Source organism: Lipophrys pholis (assembly GCF_963383615.2).
Source record: "Lipophrys pholis genome assembly, chromosome: 9".
NCBI classification, from domain to species: Eukaryota; Metazoa; Chordata; class Actinopteri; order Blenniiformes; family Blenniidae; genus Lipophrys; species Lipophrys pholis.
Window position 1 is genome coordinate 16,413,246 of NC_137639.1, and position 21,097 is coordinate 16,434,342.

Sequence of the window (21,097 nt, forward strand, 5' to 3'; positions counted from 1 at the left end):
ATAAATACTCAATACGGCCAAATTATTTTCTCAGCTTTTTCGCAAGAGACAAATTAGGACTCCTGATTTATGATGTAGGTCAGAAATCAAAAGAGATAGGGTACAAGCTAAGAGACATGTTCTTCATTTCCCAGGCCAGCTACATTCCTGTGTCTTGTTTCATATCACTTCAATTCCTTCGAAATAACACTCCACATTAAAGGCGGAGGATAGTCTACACTCCGTCATATGATAGACTTTGAAACTGGGCTGGAGAGCAGCTTGGGTGTAATGTCAAAGACGAGTCAAGCAGAACAGATGTAAGTAAATAAAACCCAGATCGAGTCTCTTGCCCTGCCTCTGGGGTCCATGAGATTTTCCGGCAATCAAGGAAAAGAAGTGTGCGTGCACGTTTAAATGAACATGAGCACTATGATTATTGCTTTCACGCTGAGAAATGAAAACATTCACTTCATGCATGGTTATTTGGTTATAACTTTCTTGATAAAAGATCCCCAAGTGATCTGTTACTCACCATTAAACATGATTAATTTTACTAGCAAACAGAGCAAGCAAAAGAAATTTATAAATAAAAAGATGAGAACTTAAACCAGCAGTATCCACAATCGAATGGCCCAGATTTCTGTCTCTGGAAACCATGTTTGGTGTTTTCATTAATCAGTTCATTGTGTCCAGATAAAAGTTGAGAAACTTCTGCAAAATGTTGCATTTATGTAGACAACTGGCTCCCAAAATATGGTCTGGGATTAAACTATGAATGTGAATTTAAGGAAAATGGCCCTTGAATTCCCTCAAGTTATCTCAAGATAGGAGTTAACATGAATGAATGAATGAATGAATGAATGAATGAATGAATGAATGAATGAATGAATGAATGAATGAATGAATGAATGCCTGTGCACGCAATGAATTGGTTCAGGCATAACTGTAGTTTGCTTGCATTTTAGGAAGACTCATGGTCCAAACAAAAGATGATTTAATTAAACTCTGGGAAACAGACGTCTGCCCCTGGTATAAAGATCGATTTAACTAGAACAGTAATAATTCAATCAGATGGAGGTGAAATGAACAAATGAAAAATGCAGCTTAAACCATTTCTTGACAGACATAGCTTTGCAGTCACATGTTAAATGGTTAAAAAGTAATTTCAACGACATCAACAGGAGAATGTTCAAATTATAAACAACTATTTCAGTCATTGGCTCTAAGAGACGTGTTATTGTTGATCTGTAAACATATATATCTATAGAAATGTGTCTATTGTACCATTTATGTGTCAAAATAGTTTGATGTTATGATTAGAGAAATTGCCAATTTCTTCACATGACGCTGCCATGCCACTCTGCACAACCAGAGCCAAGTATTCTCCCGCAAACACCTTCAATTATTTGGGCTAAAAGATAAGACAAGTATCAGAATCATGCCATGTCGTGCAAATGCCATATCCGGATACAAATGAGGAAACATTTTAAATTCTCTTCAAATGCATTACAAACTATTTAACTTTTTGCTGATATTTTGTCCTGAATTCGCATTTGGTCATTTCCAAGTGAACCCTCTCGGCTTTCAGTGCACTTTCATCACACTTACAGTAATGTAACAAGCACAGTTGTCAGATTAGGTTACATTATCTTCACCTGACCTTTCTCTCCTCTGCTCAACTCTGTGTGTGTGCTGCTGGGGCTGGCCTGTCTTTCATGAGGCACAGAGAGCAGAAGATGGGAAAGAAACAAGTGTGGCTGTCATCAGTGACAGACTGCAGTAAGGACGCCGTCATTAAGGTGAAGGGAACAACCACCACATGTAGCCAGTAAATACATTATTGTGATGTCTTTTGTTGTTGTTGTTGTTATAAGCATCAGTATCATTTCAAGGAAATAATATCAGACTTTTGGAGATGGAGCCCAGGCTTGGAAAAGCTTCTCCTAACTGATAATGGAAAAATATGTCTGAATTGAATTAGCCAAGTCAAAATTCCTATTGATTGTTGTTTAAATGTCCGAAAATTAAGTTTCCTTTATTTTGATAAAAAATACTATTTGTACAAATGTAGACAATAAAGACACCAGATATTGGAACTGATGGTGTGTTTACTTGTGCTTACTTTGACATAGATCAGATCATATTTTCTTGTCAGTGTATGAACACTTTAAAGGCCAATGAATCTATCATAGATGTTCTGAATAAACAACAGGCACAAATAGAAGACACCGCACAATGTCCAGGTGTTCCTCTGCAACGCATGAAAGCACCACAGAACGAATCTCTTCCTTACCTGATCCCATGGAGAGACGATCCCACCAAAGAACATAAAGAGGTAACCCATGGCAACCAAGCAAGCCCAGATGACCAAGGAAAAAACACGTAAAAGCTTCTTGAAGATGGACTCGATGCAGACGAGAACAAACACAGCCAGGAATATAGCCAGTGCCGTGGGCACAGTGATTACAAAGGCCACGTGGTCTTCCACGTTCTGCAAAAGGACATGACAGAAGAAATCATCGTAAGAGAGGGACAAGCAGAAATACTGTAATTTATCAAAAGGAGAGAATAAGAAAAAAAGAACATTTTCCTGCAGAAGAAAAGACGACACATTTCATGAGCAAACTTCAAGCATACTGATCAAACAGGATGTTCAGAGAAATCTTTGTTGCGTCCGCCAAGGAGGTTATAAAATCATCCCTGTTTATCTGTTTGCCTGATAATAAAATATCTCAAAAACTAATGATTGATGTTCATAGAAATTGGTACACAGGTGCATATTGATGAAAGGAAGAACCCATTACATTTTGGTGCTGATCTGGATCAAAATAATTGTGACGATAGAAAATTTTCATTTTGCAATTTATTGTCTTACCTTGTGTTCTTTCAAAAATAAAATCTCAAAATCTATATGTGTAAACCTTCTTTTTTTAATCAGCATGTTTGCGCATATTTGAGAAAACAACAGAAGAAGAAAAAATCCCTTAAAACCCTTCAGTGTTAACCAGCAGCAAGATGAATCTACATCCATAATGAATTTTCAGATGTGAATCCATAATGGATGTGGCTTCAAGTTTCTGAAACACTCACGGACATGAACCTCCTCATAAAATTTCAGGAGTTTCTTCAAGGTAGATGTAGATGGACTGCAGAGTGAAATGAGATGTTTGTGTCACCTGCCTTGTTTTTCTTCTAGAAAGCCAGAATTTAATCCAAATGAGTGGCGCGACGGGCGATGGAGGCGGGTCAGGACAGGGACACTGACACGAATGTGCCACATTTGGTTGTGCAAGTGTGGAAATCTTCAAGACATTTGCCACATCTGCCAATCATCGTCAATCCAACAGTTAATCACCTACCAATAAGTATCTGCTGCTATTGGGACAGTGCTAATTAAATACTAAATACAATAACATTTTTATTTATATCATCTGTTTTCCCCAAAGCCTGGCGGCTCATCGTTGCTTTTTATTGCATTTGTCCTCTCCGCGGCTCTCTCATTCTCCTCCGTCAGCCCCCACCCCCCAACTCCCCTCTGTCTCTCATGCTCAGTCGATGTACTAGGACAGGAGAGGATGTGTGTATGGCTGCAGAGAGCCACGCAGAGTTTGTCTCGCCCTGAGCAGAGCTCCAAAACAGTACAGGATTTAGGTCAGGCAGCCAGCAGGATGGAGGGATGATGGGATACAAATAAAGGAGGGAGACAGAAATATGAGGTGGTGAGAGATGCCATGAGAACGGGAAGAAATAAGAGGATAGCCCGACTGGTGGCCCTGGCAGGAAAAGAGTCCCTGAGATGTTTATCTCGTGTCTACAAATACTGCGTAAACACAACATGCTGATTCATACAGTTTGGGTCTTATTGTCAGAGAATATAATTCACAAAAACCATTTAAAGACCCTCAGTCTGGTTCTGTGGCTTTGATGGTCTAACTGCATTAATAGTTAATGTTGTCGCTGCTTTAAAATCAATATTCTGACACTTCTAGCACAGCTTTTAACACAAACCCTGTCAGACAGTACACATAGTAAATTCACAGTGAAATACTCTGTCATGGAGCAACTGTGGTGATGAATTGAAAGGCATCGCCGTTAAAAACTAAAACGACCGAAGTGACAGAGACGGGAATGAATCTAACTCTCAGAGTTAGATTTTTTGGATTATTAATGCCATTGTGTGTCAGGAGTGACTTGGAATTCAAGAAAGTAGCGAGCACAGTATATTGGTACTTCAGTTCTCTTTAACCTTGACTGCCTTCTTCCAATTAAAGAAAATACCAAATTCAAAACATCCACTCATCAAGTCACAGGTTAAATGTTTGTTGTGAACAAGGTGGGAGGTACTACAGCTAAAGAAAAAGAAAAAAAAAAAGCTTTTTCTTTTTTGTTGTTCTTGCTAAAGCAGAGAAAATAACAAAACAAAAAGTCCAGATGAAGTTTTATAATCTCAGTGCTGAATGATGGGGATCTTCACAAGTTTGTCTAACAGCAACGCGGTATTTAAAGATTTCTCAGCTTATTCTTGCAGAGCTCATTTTGATCAATTCAATTTGAAATTCTCCTTACATCCAGTAGCTTATTTGAACGTGTATATTGCAATTGAGAATTCATCATTTCTGAGATCCGAGATCATAAAGCTGGCTTCATATGCCCTCACATTGGACTGAACACTATTATAAAATTGACATTTAACAACCACTCACCGTAAATACAACCCTGTGCAGTGGTGACATAAATCAAAGACTAATTGCAAAGTCAATTTTGTCAGTTCTTGGAATTGTAACTATTATTTTGACAAATTGTCTTGATTGTGTGTCTCTAAACACAAATACTGGCATTGTGTAGACACAATCTGTGACGCAGGATTTTTCCCCTCTTTTTAAATTAGCACCCAACATGCAAGATTTCATTGAATGACAATGGTCTGTTTAACCATGTGATGTGTGTTCCACTGCCGGGTGTGCATCACTTCACCCTATTTTTCCGGTGTGTTTTAGACTAATCCCCTCTTAATAGCAGACTCAGCAGAGACAGAAATTGAAGAGGCACTCTCCTAATGCAACAACCAATGACACAGTCACATTAGCAAGTGCACTAAAATATTGTGACAATATACCATGCCAGCCAAAAAAACATTTTCCTTTTTTGATGTAGTGTGACCCACCAAACACTATTTCATGTTAAACTTAAAAAGTGTACTTGGAAAAAAATAAAAAAAATAAAATCTTTTTATAGTTCAGTATGCTTTGAAATTGAATTCCAGGTTCTTAGAGTAAAGATAACCCTGTCAAAATAGTGACAGGGAGAAACTGATCCCCTTTCTGTTGTTCACTCAGCCATGAGCTCAGACAATAACAGAGCCCCATATCCTCCCCCATTCACTTTTACCTCAGCCTTCGCCTCACATTATTCCTGCAGTGAAGATGACGAGAGTCCACATGTGCGTGCGTCGAGGTGTTGCACAGGCACTTGTGCACAAGTGTGTGTAAATATGACCATTTTTAAGTACATTACGATTCACTCTATAAATTCCTCCATCTATCCGTGCACATAAAGCGTGTATGTGCATCACTTTCCCAGGATGTATCTGCCCCCCGCCACCACGACCCCCACCCTCCATGCGAAGTGCTCACACATTTTATGCAGTGTGTGTGCATGTGTGCGTGTGTGTGTGTGTGTGCGTGTGTGTGTGTGTGTGTGTTTGTGTGGTCCTGCATGTTGTGAATGAACAACTCACCAGTCCTGAAGCAAAGAACACAGTCAGCAAAGCCAGACAGGCTCCCATCACTATGAGCAGCAGGAACACAATCAGAGGATGCTGCTGGCTCATACAGTAGTAGGACTCATACAGCCAGTCTGGAGACCTGTTCCTCCTGTCCTGACCTCCTCCTCTTCCGCCTCCTTTATCCACTTCACCAGACACTCCTGTCCGGTCAAGAAGATAGCGCTTCCTTCTTATTGCCTCTTGCCACATGGATCTTGGAACTGAGAGGAGGGAGAAGGAGGGAGGGAAGCCTGAGGAGGAGGTGGAGGAGGAGGTGGCCACTGCTGAGGTATGAGTAGTTTCCACCACAGATGAGGAGCAGTTGTTTTGTTGTATTCTCCTGCTGTTCCTGTTCCTGTTAGGGACCCTGGAGTGACAGCTCCCGGGCTCCAGTTTGTTCTTTGCCTCCTCCTCCTCCATCTCCTCGCTTAAGTCCTTCAGGCGGAGACAACTGAAAGCTGAGGCTGAGGCTGAGTGTGAGTCAGAGGCAGTGCGCGCCGGCCGGAGAGGTGGCAAGAACGCACTGAGGCTAGAGCGCAGCATCCTCCTCCTTCTCCCCCTTCCAACATGTTGGGGTGGAAAAATGAAGAGAAGCGCAGAGACTGAGTGCTCTTTAGATTGAGAGAGAAAGGTGGGAGGGAAGTGAAGGGAAAGGGGAGGGAGACAGGGCTCAGGGGGAGGGGGGAGGGAGGGAGAGAAAGAAGGTGCAGCAGCAGGGAGAAGTCAGCCAGTGAGACGACAGGAAGAAAAATGGAAAAGAGGAGATTCCTATGTTGACATTTACAGAGAACACATTATATGATATGATCGTGTTACAAACTCAGAAAGCACAGGCTTTGCTCTCAATCCCAGAGCTTAGTGTTTTCTCTCTCAGATTTACTTTAATATGCTGTATGCTTCTCAATAACTTAAAATCTGTCTTTTAATTGTAATATCTTATTAATTCCCGATACAATTCCCAAAAATATTATCTCAATCCACAATAAAATATAGATTTTAGGTGTTTTATTCAAAATCAAGCCTTGCCAGGGCTTTGTGCTCCTCATAGCATCATGGCAGGAGCAGATCAAATGAAGTTTTACGTTAGAAACTAACATCAGTTCATTGTTTCCTGCTCTAAGACCATACAGCCAGACAGTTCATTGGGAATTGTTACAGCAGCTCTCATCGGGGAGAACGAGAAGCAGACAACCAAGAATATGATGTAAAAAATTTATATTTTTTTCTCTAAGTTATTAAAAACTGGGGCTTTGAAATGATCATATTACAACAACAACATGCATTAGCTTCAGAATATTTAATCTGTACAATAGAATCAATGAACAATGGAGTCAGAATGCCTTTAGCTGCCACATTAATTTGTAGGTCATCCATGCAGTGCAGTGCAGCGCGGGGCATCGCAGTTACAAGCACAGGAGAGCGAGTGAAAATCCACTTTGTACATTCAAGAATCTAGAGTAAGAAAACAACATGTTATTATGTCTGTATGTGTCACATGCTGACAACTGATCAGTGATGCCTGAAAATGTGAATGAAATCCCTCCTGCGTCACTTGACGTGAGTGGAAATATCTTATTTTATTTATTGTCAAAAGAAAAATAGAAAGATAATTACAGAGATAATGTATCTTTTTGGGATAGCCTTTAACCTACCCTATAATTAACTTATATCTGAGTGTACTATTATAGTTTTTCTTTTCATTATCATTACATGTACCTATAAGGTCATATATAATATATGCATGTATAATATGGTACATAATATAAAACACATATACGTACATAGATTGCAGTGGTGCAAAAACTTATGAATACACTTGAGTGTTACAGTAATCCATTTTGGGATTCTGAATCAAGTATCAAAATGACTGTACTGATTTTAAATAGATAACTCACAGAAAGACATTCATGACAAGCATATAATATCCAGTGTCCCAGCATTCAGCATTCAATTCAACATATATTTCAACAACATTATTTTGCATTTGGAAATATGCCTGCTTGCACCGGATGTTGTTAGGGGTAAATAAAGGAAAGACAGGAAAAGTTGACATTGGACAGCGAGCTGATCCACACACTGCAGACCTGATCGAGGCAGGAAGCACAAACCACAGACTTTTGTCAGTCTGAAAGCCTCCAGGAACAGAGCAAGAGGATATGGGAGGAGGAAACAAGAAGACCCACAGCACTGTAAACTTCTACCTGCCTAACTTGAAAATGCTCCGTGGTGACCTGAGTCGGTCATAACTATGAGCTTCATTAAATAGGAACATTTTCAGCCTGATCTTAAAAATAGAGACCGAGCAACACCTTCCTCGCATATGGAACAAACAGAGATTGTGGTTGAGTGTGGAATCATTAACTCTTTGTTATACAGTGTACCATGTCGGATGTTTGCAGTTTTTTAATGATGGTAGAATATGTAGGAGGTATGAACGTACAGATCAGGTCGAGCTGAGGTGGCAAACCCTGCTTCTCGAGGGCAGCAGTCCTGCATCTTTTCATTCTGTACTACTCCGGCACATCTGAATCTAATGACGGTGCCATTACACTCTGCTGCTGGAACAGGACTCTGAAAACATGCTGGAGTGTGGCATATGACCAACAGTCACCGTTGCTGTACATTATCAAACAACTGTTGATAATGTGTGCTATGCATCATGCATTGTGCTTAAGACAAATTACAGGTGGATGTGAGTTGACAGGAAGAGAGTGATTGAATACATGTTTGTTTTTAGGACCCCTGTGTAAATAGCAGTAAATGTGTAAAGTGTATTTTGGAAAGGTTTAATTTATATTTGTTCATACAATGTTAACAATTTTACTAAAATCTTCAATACATCACAAAGAGGATCCGTGTGCACTGAATTCTAAATAGGGGCCAACATAGTAACAGTGGAGTGTTGCTTAATTGGCTCTGGTCTTATCTAAATCTTTCCTTTTGCAGATTCAAAGGCCCAATTTCCCCATGGGGATCATCGCTGTTTCATCTAATCAATTTAATTACTATTCTTATCTGCTTAGTCAATTTTATGGCTTGCAATTTGGAAATAAAGCGAAATGTTTCCCACAATCAAAGCCTTCAGGATTGTTGTTTTAAAACAGTGAAAAGAAAAAAAAAAACAAAGTTTGGTCTGACAACACTGTATTGATTTGCTCTGAGGGGAGTTGATGTGGCCGGTAATGGAGGCTGGACTGAAGGCTTTCATTCTGTGGGAAGCATTAAAAGAAATGAACTAACTTTTGTCCTTATAAACTGTATTCTCTCTTCCTTCGTCATTCATCGTCTTTCTATGATCTTTCACCACTTCTTTTGACCATTATTTCATTTGCACACTTGAAATGTACCAGAAATGTACCCGTGTCGTGCACTTCCATTGTTTAATACCCTCCTTTATATGTCATCCTTACACCCCTCGTTTTGTTCTTAGCTTTTACAAAAATCAATCCTACACTTATATACATATATGATCTATATGATCTTCCTTTGTCTCACCCTTTTCAATTTTTCCCATCCACCATTTTCCATCCCGGACCTTCCCTGAATTACATGCCTTTAAAGAAATTGATCTTCTTCCTCATTTTCCTTCACCCTCCTCACATTGGTGAGCTCATTCCATCTCGACCTACTTCCTCCTCCTATACTCTAATCCATCCCCTCTTTCATCCGTTCTCCCGTGTCTCAGTGTCATTAATGGAGTTGGATGTGGTCGTGACAGCTTGAGCAGAAAAAAACAAAAAATATTTTTGTCTAATACATCTTCATCCTTATGTTGCTGGGAAGCTATTCCCCCTTTCCTCCAATCCACAACCACATTAACACAGAGAAGATTAAAAAACTTCTAATCTGGATGAATGTTGTTTTCCAAATGTTGCAAGTTTGCACTTTTGCTTCTTTTTATGCCAATAAGGTAAAATGAGGTTGAAGCAGGGCTTTAGGTGATAGTGATGATGATGATGATGGTGTAGAATTTGTGAGTGAAAATCTGCAGTGTAACAAACTTCATTTAATCCATTTCACCTTGAAATTTTCCAACATAATCTGCTTTCTTGTGCACTGTAATTCACCTTTCACCTGTCATTCTAATGTCTTGGTCCCTGATTAAAATGATGAAATAGGATCCTGTTACGATGCCACTTTCTATTCATTGTGATATAAACCATATTCAATCTACAGACGCACAATTGTCTCAAACACTGACATAGATTTCAGGAAACTTCTTTAATTGACAAATACAAGAAGTACATCTCTGGTATGTAGAACAATATATGAATATACTGTTGTTTTCTTCCATACGCCTCGTTGTGTGAGTTTTCTCTTTGAAAGCACCTTTTAAAAAAAAAAAAAAATTCAGTTGAAAATTAATTATTAATGAGATTCATATTTCCATTCATTTACATTTACGTTCACTCAGTCAGGCTTCTCCGGGGAAGTAAACAGCACAGATGCCCACAGAGCTTTTGAAATACGTATTTGTGCCACATTCTTTAGTCTAGGAATTATGTTCCACACTCAAACTCCATACAGCTACAAAGGTTTTTTTAATCTTGATACTTTGAGTTTTTGTAAAGGAAATCAAAAAAAACCCAAATATGGGATTTCAACTGAGCATGTCGATCCCTCATACTAGTAAATTTAACTTATATTATGCGGCGCATTATGGCACTCCAGGGCTGCATGTTGGTTGGGTGGTTTGTGTTCCTGCATTACAGTGTAAATATCACCGGTTTGAGTCGGGAATCTTCCTTTGTGGTGTTTGCATGTTCTCCCTGTGCATGTCGGGTGTTTCTGAGTGCTCCGGTCTCCACCCGTGGGACTGCCCTTCTCTGTCTGTCTGGCCTGTGATGAACAGACGACCTGTCCAGGTTGTACTCTGCCTTTCCCATATTGTCCACTGGGATTGGCTGCTGTGCCACACCTTAAGATACTGAAAGATGGATGGATGATTGACACCTTTTCAGAAATTTATGAAGCGAAACATAAGAGGAAGCTTACCTGTATATGAAGAAAATATTTAATTTATACGTATATATGTCTTGATCCTCAACTTTAGAGATAGACTATTACTGTAAGGCAGGGGTGGAAACCACCATACTACTATGCAGCAACATACCAGCAGGATTCTTTTCCCCAGAAAAATTACTTGTTAAAAGGCAAGATTTGAACAGACTCTTGAGGGAGCAAACCACCAACAAAATATCTTCTTTGCCACAATTACCCATACTCCAGATCCAAAGGAAGCATCCACTGATATAACAACCCTGGGTAAATATGCAAGGCATAAGAAGGAGAGAAGGAGAGGAGCTTTATTTTTTTTTTCGACTGGTTGTCTTTGAAAATGTCTTTAATTATTCACAGACTCTCCGAGGCAGCAGAGGTGGAAAATTTCCTCCATTCACACTTCAGAGTGTGTGACTTATTTGGACTAAACTCCGATCTACTTTTGACTTTCTGATGTGCCCTGAAACAACTAACCAGGGACTACATTCCTCCCCAATCAGTTCCAAAAGACTTTCCATTGCACTCCCCTGTGGGGAGCGTCATCCTAACACTGACTGATTAAAGAAATATAGATGGAAACCAAGCGTAAGTGTGACAAATGTAAAGAAAATTAGTGGGAAATGTGTGTCCATGTCAGAGTGAGAACAGCTGGAGTGTGATCACAAGACTCCTTCTCGGTCACTCACACCGTCCTCTTTTTACTCTGTTACATTACACAATGCGAGAGGCAATCGTCTTCTGCCCTTTGCTGTATTTTCCAGCAAAACCACATTTTACGATGTTATTCTATTGTAGTATTCTCCCTCTGTCTCTCTCTGCATCCTTCTTCTCACCTTTCTCTCGACGCTTCTCCATTTCATTACTGTTCCCAGCCCTTCATCTTTTCTCATTTTCACTTACAGCGTGAGGCTCCCTTTGGTCTGATGATGAGGGTTGATGCAGGTGAAGCTAAACTGGTGCCTGGAAAAAAAAAAAAAAGTGCCACATGCAACAACTCCAGTGGTGTGAATTTATTCTTGATTTTCACGACTCTGTAATTAAAGGGAACCAGACTCAGAAGTTTTAAACAGTAAAAGACAAAGTTTATATTGTGTTTCAGCCATGTTTTTTCATAGTAAATATTTTTTTAAAATTGCTTGACAAAAGATAGAAGATTCCTTATGAAGAGATGCAAAAACACCTCCATCCATAAATGCTTAGAATTACTTTGACCTATCTTAATGATTTACCTTACAAATTTTAGATATAGAAATCAGGTGTACTTTGAATAATAATCAATTAGGAACACTGCACAGCAGCAAGACCAACACAATCCCAAATATATGATTAGAATAAGCATTTAAGACTCCAGCATAACAAATGTTAACTGAAGAGGTGCTCAAACGAATCAAGTATATACAGTAAAACCCATTCCTTGGAAAATATGCATATTCCAGTATCTTTCCCTAATAATTTTACATTCATACTATCATAATTTACTCAAGTGTCTGTTCGTCTGATTTCTCCCTCTTCTGCCACTTTTCTAGTTTTGTATTAGTTTTCCTTCCTGCTGCAACTGGGAATTGAACCCAGGTTCCACACACCTCAACGTCAAGACTTAATCTGATGCACCACCATGGGGAACTTTAAAATTAAAAATCCATTGGAAGGTAAAATAAATGAAAATGTTTCCCACATGGGGGCAAAAAGGCTAAAGAAACTTGATTATGCTACACATAATGACAATGAAAGTGCTATTTGCATTTCTAATTTATGAATTTGAGATGACAAGAGACAATTAAGGAAGAAAATAAGGATCCTTCTAATTATGAACGCCTGCATTTGTAGTTCAATACTGAACTTGTCTTTTAAATATCCAACACAAATTTGTAATCCAATTTTCTAGAAGCTCTTATATTAGCAAGGGTCAGCAATGCAAATTATTCAATCTTATTTAAGCATGAGGCACCTTTTTTTTCCACCTTTTTAGTGTATATATATCATCTGTTTATTATTTAACTTCTGTTATTTTAAAAGTTTGCTGTAGCAATACCATGAGAAATGATCATTTTTATCTTGAAATTTTTTTATATATTTTAAAAGCTATCCAATGCCCCTCTCTGAGTCACATTATGGTCACATTTAAATTGAAAATGGGCTTCAGCGTCAAAATCATGAGTGGATAATTGGGCTTCCATTCGCAATATTTTCCACATTAAAGGTTGAACAAAATGTCAAGCTTCGAATAGTGTCTTCTGTGTCAATTAGAAGGCTTGCTAAAATTCATGGCATGTTAATTAACACATTCTTCTTGGGTCTACATTTTTTAGTGCCCTTACTGCCATTAAATCCTGTTATATTTAACTAGTTCTGATTGATTTCTTTCGCCTCTCTGTGAAAGTCTAACAACCAAAATTGACAATGTATCACCACCACTCAAATGTGATGTAGAGTTATACTTAACTGACCAAAACCAGAGTTTATGCACCGACGTGTTTTTTTTAGCTTTCTTCTTCAACGGTGGTGTACAAACACCTAAAAAACAAACCCCCTCCCGTGTTGAAGCTTTAGCAGCTGCTGTCTGAGATCCAATCCTTGTGTCTTAGCTGGTGGCATGATGTAAAGTTAATAAGGCGTTCTTGCTGAAAACAGCAGGTTTGTTGTGGCTGTGCTGCTGTGCAGAGCTCAGCAGAGCTGCAGGCACGTGTAACTCTCGGTGGGTTCCCCACCATCACTGGCTGCTTTCACATTAGTAGTCATTTCATTCATTATTAATATAAAGACCTTCATTGTAGCCGCTTCAAAGGCATAACATCAGAATAAATATCACAAAATAATGAGAAGATCTCAATTAATTCATTTGTTACAAATGAACAGCAACCTGGAAGAAATTAGTTCTTTATAGTTATTTCTAACTAGATAAAGCAACTTATACATTACTTTGAATTTTATCCACGAGGATGTCTTAATGTGCACAAAGCTGTAAAAGTCCCTTGACTAATCTGTTTCACTCATTTAGTTCAGCTGAAGTTGCCTCTGTTAGTTGGAAGTGAATTGGTGGGACACAACAAAATGAAGTGACAGAAAACAGGAACAGAACAGCTGGAATTAAAGATCATCGGCAGACAACAGGTGTTGCACAGGGAGCAGGACAAGCACAGGCAGGAGCTTCACAGCAGTGTTCATGTACCATAAATGGAAAGGTGACGAGTTGGTGGAAACTTCACGGTCATTGTTACGACCCGGCTCTGCTAAGACAAGGATGTAGGGAGTAACAATAACCAGATGAGTTTGGGTGAAGTGAGGGGTTTATTGGTAGTTCTCGGGTTTACAATAATCAAACAGAACCCCAAAGACACAATAATGCAACAGAGGGCCAAACAGGTAATGTTATATAACTATACAAAGTTTGATTTAATATAACAAAAAAGCCAACTTCTTCTCTAGAAGTTCAACTAACACAAATTCAATAAACAAGAGCCGCAAAATGGAAACAAACAAAAACCCCTAATCGACACAAAACGAAACAGCTGGTACCTTCACCAAACTGTTGGACGATGGGTCCTGTTGACCAAGGTTTAACTCGAAAGGTTTAGAATGGTGCCGAGTTCAAAAGATCACACACCAATGTTCTGAGGGCAGACTGAACAGACACCTCCTGCATCAGCCGCCCAGCGGAGTCTGCTGGAGCTGGTTAAATAGCCTCAGCTGGTGGGCGGAGCTGAGCCAATCTGCAGTCCTTTTCCAATCAAAGTGCTCCACCTCAGGACAGGTGGAGGAGGAAGCTGATTGAGGGTACCTCCTGTCAAACACACACAGAGGCGGAGGCGAGGCCATTCAGCCTGCAGGCTGTAACAGTCATTGTAATTGAGTCATTATTGTTACTGCCCCAAATTTGAGGCATGTCAGTAATCTACACACAGATTAAATATCAATCCATATATTGTGACCTAGAAATATTATTTGAAATGTTATTGATTACATATTTTGGATGACCAGACATATTGGTTTCATTTGTAAATATCTTATGTTTCTTTACTGGCTTGGGTGAAAAATAATAGTAAAGTTTGTTCTTTTGAATCTGTTTTATTTTTTTGGGAGTTGAAAATTATTGTGTGTGAACGTAGGTTGAAAATGTACGTATGAAACTCATGTAACCGGCTGCTGTGGAAATAAATTCAAATAAAATTTCCAGCTTTGTGGCAAATAAAGTTCCCAAACAAAGACAAAGGAGTCGTGCCTTTTTGGGAGTGCAACAACATACCTTTAATGTTGTATCAATGCCAAGCAACTATATCCAAGTTCAGATTTAGAATTTAGAATCAGCAGGATAGTTTTGTAATGGTTTTCTCGTCGTAGTAGTTTGACAGTTGTGACCCGATGTCTTAACAGCAAACCTTTTTTCATTTGACAACGTTTCACAAGATATTTCCTCATCATTAAATAAAGAACATCTTTTATACCAAGTAAAGCATATAGACATAAAAACCGCAATACGGGCACATTTAGAAAACAGTAAAAAAAAGCAAACACTTGGTACAGTCCTCGTCATCCTCTGAGCGTAACAGTCCAGATGTCCTTTGCTCTCAGAATAAGCTTGAATGATAATGAATCAGCGGGCTAACACAGCTCAGTGCAGTTGTATGGGCCGCTCACGTCTTTGTGCCGGCCTTCATTCTTATCAGCCTTCTGTAGGAGGGCAGTGCTCAGACAAGAGCTCTTTAAAAAAGAAACCATTATTCTGACAGTCTAAACTCAGACATGGGAGCGAGAGCCACGGGGTGAGCTTTTCTACGTCCTTTATGGTTGAGTGATGTACTGTGCAGGAGGAACACTGACAGATATGAGCTGTACAGTAGTTTTGTATTCAAAATTTGCAGGGAAGTGTAGATTTGCAACCTTGAATGAAAGAACGTTTCAACCCAAACCCCGTGATCGAGGTATTAATTCAGTCTTTACATAAGTAATGATATCTTGAACTATTATTTGCTGATTCCTTTCAAAACACCATAAAGCAACTTGTAATCAATTACACGAATGTCACTGCAACAGTATGATGAAACTAAGCACCCTGACCATTGAGGGAGACATTTAGAAATAAAGCAACAGCTACCTTACCAAGTACTGAGTTACTATTTTTTTTTTGCACTAACTAGAAAACTAAGCAATGCTAGAAAACTAGAATAAACTCAAAGTAAGCTGATTTACAATGAACCATTGTAATAAATAATGGCTATGCTGTGTTCATGGGTTTTGTTGATTTTTTTTTTAAAAAAGGGAAACAAAATTGTATGTCATATCAACAATTAGGTAATCAATCTTTTTATAAATGGGTGACAGGGATTGGAACTTCCTGAATTGGAAAACGTAGTTTGGAGATGGATAGATGATTGAAAGATTGTCGATCTGACAGATGAGGAAAAATCCAGTCCAGAGACACAGCAACTCAAAAGTTTTGTACCATAAAAGCACTGCATGAGAAGAACCATAAAACACAAACGGGTGCAAAGATGAAGAGAGTATGAAAGTATATATTGAGATCATGAAGTTGCAAAATGCGTCAGAAACACCGTCATCGACACGTTTTTCCATCTGGCCACAAATTGCTGATTTTGGGCAAAGTAGTTTGGGGGGGGGGTCAAGTCTCATGTTTAACCTTTTGGCACCGACTGTTGGTGTGAATATTGCAAAGTTGTTAAAAAGCAGAGTCCGAGCCGTTCAAAAGATCAAAAAGAACATTGTGAGCATCAGACATAAAAAAGCCTATTACTGAAACCTTGAAAAGGAAAAGAAGACCATGAAAATGAAAAGTGAATGAAGTGTATTATACCGTGTACCTGCTGATGTCACACGGTTCACAGAAATAATGAGTGTGACAGGGCACTGACTCATGCACACACACTGTCTCCAAAAATACTGCGCACAGCTGACTGGCGCGCACGCAAACGAGGACGTGTTAATGAACACGATCTGTAATTAAAGCCGTCTCGTCATTACCGGAGCACAGCTGCCTGAGTTATGGTGAGACACGTGACGACCAAGCCAGCATGTTCGGAAAAAGCCGTCAGCCTTCATGACAGATTTTTACAGAGAGTTTGGAGGAAAGTTGAAACTGAAAGTGTGACGCTAAAGCCTTAAAGCTTTTTTTTTTTTCACGGCTCTATTCATGTAATTATCAAATGAATAATAATTGTTGATAATTACAAGGTTTTTGTTGTCTGTGCCGAAAATTCAAAGCAAAGAGTTGAAGACTGTTGTGTTGTATGTTTGAGATGAATTAATTTAGGAAGAACGTTTTCTAATAACACGAGGATTTGAAGCTGATCTCTTTTTTCGGTTTCACAAGTATTTCCATACATTCATTTTATCGTTTAATCTGTTGCCGTGCAGTGAGTTGGGTGCAGATGAAAATTAAGCAATTAAAAGACATTAACTGCTGTCGTGAAAAACTCATTCAAATGACACTAGAAAAGAGAATGATCTGGGTTTTTTTGCCATGAAGAATTAATCATCCGCAAAGGCAATTTACCTGTCACTCTCCTTCAGTGTCCCAGCACTGCAGGCGATTGTCAGCCCACTTGTCATATTGAGATATTGTATCAGGAGCGCTTTTATTTCGCATTACGATGCCGTTAATCTCAACCATGGCCGTGTATTTATTTCAGACTGCTGCAACAACCATATTCTGTGTCTACTCCTTTGATTCGGCAGTCAACTTAAATCATGCACAAAGTTAGTCATAGTTGTAGTTGGAAAACTTGAAATGTTGCTCAATATGTATTAAATAAATAAACAAAGGCCAATATGACTTAGTCAATGTGGTGTTAAATATTTCCTGACTAAACAACAATCCCAAGTTATTCAAGCAATGACTATGAAACCATTCATTAATAAAATGTATTAATTACATTCCAGTGTTGTGAATAAATCACTTTCAAACACTTAGGCATATACAGCAACCACCAGCATCCAACAAGTCGCTGAGTAATTGCTTTCTAACACTTTCTAACAACCGTCTTTAAACTGCTCAGCAAACAAACAAAAGAGTAAGAGTCTCATCATCTTACCGGCTGCTTCAGTGCCCTCAAAGATGTCTTGACATTGCACAGGGTAACTTTTAATAAACCAGTAACTTTCACCCTTTTGCTGTTGCAGCATCTCACATGAGCGCGGACAAAACCTGCACAGTGGGCGTGCGTCTTTCTTAAAGGCTGCAGCACAGGCAGGTGGAACCATTTAGCGTTGTCTCAGTGCAGTCCACATCAACCAGGCTTCACCTTTCCCTCGAGGAGGTCAAGTCTGACTGTATAGGAAATCTCATTGATCAAGTTGATGGGTGCAATAGTAGAATTGTTTGGTGGCTTGTGTTTTGTTACTTCAAAGAAAATAGATGAAGACCCAATCCAGGGTCCTTCAGTGTGAGCTTTACATGCTTTGTGTCTGCCTGAATTTTCTCTGCGTGTTGTACCCTCCTCCCACAGCTCAAAGATATATATGTTATATTAACTGATGACTCCAATTTGTCTGTAGGTATTAGTGCGTGTGTGTGTCTTTGTGTGTGTGTGTGTGTGTGTGTGTGTGTGTGTGTGTGTGTGTGTGTGTGTGTGTGTGTGTGTGTGTGTGTGTGTGTGTGTGTGTGTGTGTGTCATTCTGTGTCTTTCAGTGGCGGCCTTGTTTCGTGATTGACTAGTGACCTGGATTTACCCTGCCTCCCACACTGTGTTTGCTGAGATGAGCCCCAGCCCCCTGCGACCTTAGCCCAGATAAAGAGGGTATAGAAGATGGATGGATGAATGGATGTCTTGTCAAAGACAAGACTGGTGTGAATGGATGTCAGTTCCAGAGCAACACCTGCTATTTCTCACTGCAAAAATGGTAACTTTGATATTGCCGCAATTTCTCGGCGTCAACTTTGCCAAATCCATGGTCCAGTTTCCGCTGATCTGAGGAGAGCGTTTGCTTTTTTTTTTGCTTTTTTTTTTAGCAAATGCATTTCTACCAAATCTAAATTAAATGCCATCATTTTTAATATTTGGGTTTGTACGTCTGAGCACTCTGTGCACTTGCTACACTGCTGCAACCATATTTTTGGGAAGACTGAAAAATCTTTTCACGATTGTGGCCTGTGAAAGCGCTATTCATGTGTCAGATCTTATTCCGCAAGCAAAGAAAAAAGTGTTTCAAAGAGCAAAACACAAATGTAAAATAGCAGATATACTTGCATACACAACAACATGTTTACGAGTAAGAGATACAGAAAAGCTGGCCATCTAGGTCGCTCTGCTGTTGATGACATTCGAGTAGCACTCGAAGCCACATCATATACCGGTACAAGAAATAGTCTGATACATTTGGGATATTCAATGAAATGCTTAAAAGTGGCATTTTGTGCAAAGGTTTTTCAGGAGGTGCCATGATAGTCTCGACTGCATCTCTCTCTCTCTCTCTCTGTCCCCCTAAATCAAGATGGGCTTGGGGGTCTTTCTGTGTGAAGTTTGCGTATTGCTCTCTGGGTATTCCAGTTGCTTTCCTATCGCTGATAACAGGAATCTTATCTCTACAATGACAAATGAGTCAGAATGCACTTTAAACAGCATAAACGCCATGACTTATCTTTTTGTATTGCCAGTTTGTGACCAGATCCAATCAGAAGTTTAGACTGTTGGACACATTTTTAAGATCTTTAAGATTTAAGTTGGTGTTTCTGAAGAGTGGCGAGGGAGCTTTCAGTTTTCTGAAACATCACTGCTATCACCAGGAGTGCTGCTGATAGCTGTAATTAGATTGGTGGTTTGATGTGCTCTTCACTTCATTTCAGCTGCATCTTGTGGTTGTGTACTCTGGCCGAGCTGGTGTGGGTGGATTTTCTTCTGTTAATGGAGAAGGGAAAGCTCATGTTCATGTGGCTTGATGATCAACGGCAAAGAAGAGAAGTGGGAAAACAAATTGTTAGAAAAATGCATGTCCATGAGAAGTCCTGCCTCACATGTTCAGGGAGTTAGAAGGGGCATGTAAATGAATATGTCAATGACTGTGTTTGTTAACTTTCTTTTATCTAAGTATTTTGTATCATGTCCTTTTAGTGCCTCGTCAATTATGCCAAAGTTATGAGCCGCAAAAGATAGATATTGCTGTTGAATGAATGCAACTAAATGTACGGTATCTCTGGATGCATTTTGTGTCATTTCACACATATGTGTGCAAAGTGCAAAGTGTGCACATCAGCACAAAAACATTAGTTCTAATATAAGTGATTCACAAGTATGTAGAGTGAAATCACAGACACACACACACACACACACACACACACACACGAATCGTCAACACAAAAGTAACGATACACACACTAAATAAATCTCAGTTTGTGTGTGTGTGAGAGAGAGAGAGAGAAATGATCTATTAATTGCATAATACATGTACATGTGTTTGTTTGATCAGCAGTTATGTCGGTCCATTATTACAACTGAAATAATGAAATGGAAAATGGTCTCCTTTCACAACCAAGAAAAATACAGAGTGCAACAATCAGAAGCCAGGATTTTATTAAAGTTATCCATGACAACTTTGGTTCTTATTTCATTTTTATTTCAGTTGTATGTAAAAACAGTCAAACTCATCACATTCACACTCCGACTGAAACGATTCTACGCAACGATTACATAAACGCACATTCTTATCTATGATACAATAAATCCAACAAATATTACGTTGGGACTTGGGAGTAAGACATTTTTCCATGTCATCAAATATACTAGTTAATTTTTTTCATTTAATTGCAGCCAAAGGTGCTACAGAAGGCTGAAAAAGTAATTGGAGCAGCTGCAATAACATTTGACAACTGATTAGGTTAATGGCTCAATGTATAGTTGCGAAGACCTTAAAGATCCCGTCATATAATGTACATAAAATCACACAACTTAGAGAATCTGGAAAAAAATCTTCACGCTTGAGGGATAAAGGTCATTGACTGCTGGAAAATGTAAAAAGGATTAATCATTGAAAAGGAGCTTCTATTGTCATTAATTGATGAAATCTTTTTTCCGCTTGACATTCCCTGTGTTGTATATTAGATTATGGATTAAATTTGCAACTCTTTGTATCTTTGACAAGGCTGCGATACAACATGTGGGCTATTTATCAGTTTCAATGCTGGAGGTCTTTTTCAGTCTCTGGCAAATGGAAAAGATTGAGTTTGTTAACAGTGCCTCGGCAAGTTCAAATACTTCTTAAATCTATAATCATACGAGGCAGGGTTTTCAGATCTGCACCTACAAATGTCACCTAACTGTGCCCATGTTTTGATTTTGATATATGCAGTCTTTCAAGTGACCAACACCTTTCAAAAATATTTACCCAGCATCCGATATCTAA

At 39.1% G+C, this 21,097-nt stretch overlaps 1 protein-coding gene across 2 annotated transcripts in view; it reads right to left on the reverse strand.

Moving 5' to 3' along the window:
- adcy2a (adenylate cyclase 2a) overlaps positions 1 to 6,322 on the reverse strand; it is a 58,938-nt gene extending 52,616 nt beyond the window's left edge. For both annotated transcript variants that reach the window (XM_080472429.1, XM_080472428.1), the window contains exons 1-2: positions 5,720 to 6,322; positions 2,276 to 2,473 (exon numbers count right to left, since the gene is read on the reverse strand). In XM_080472429.1, the coding sequence (XP_080328555.1) occupies positions 2,276 to 2,473; positions 5,720 to 6,289 (768 nt within the window). In that variant the 5' untranslated portion in view covers positions 6,290 to 6,322. The remainder of the gene's footprint in view (positions 1 to 2,275; positions 2,474 to 5,719) is intronic.
- Positions 6,323 to 21,097: the final 14,775 nt, after the last annotated feature.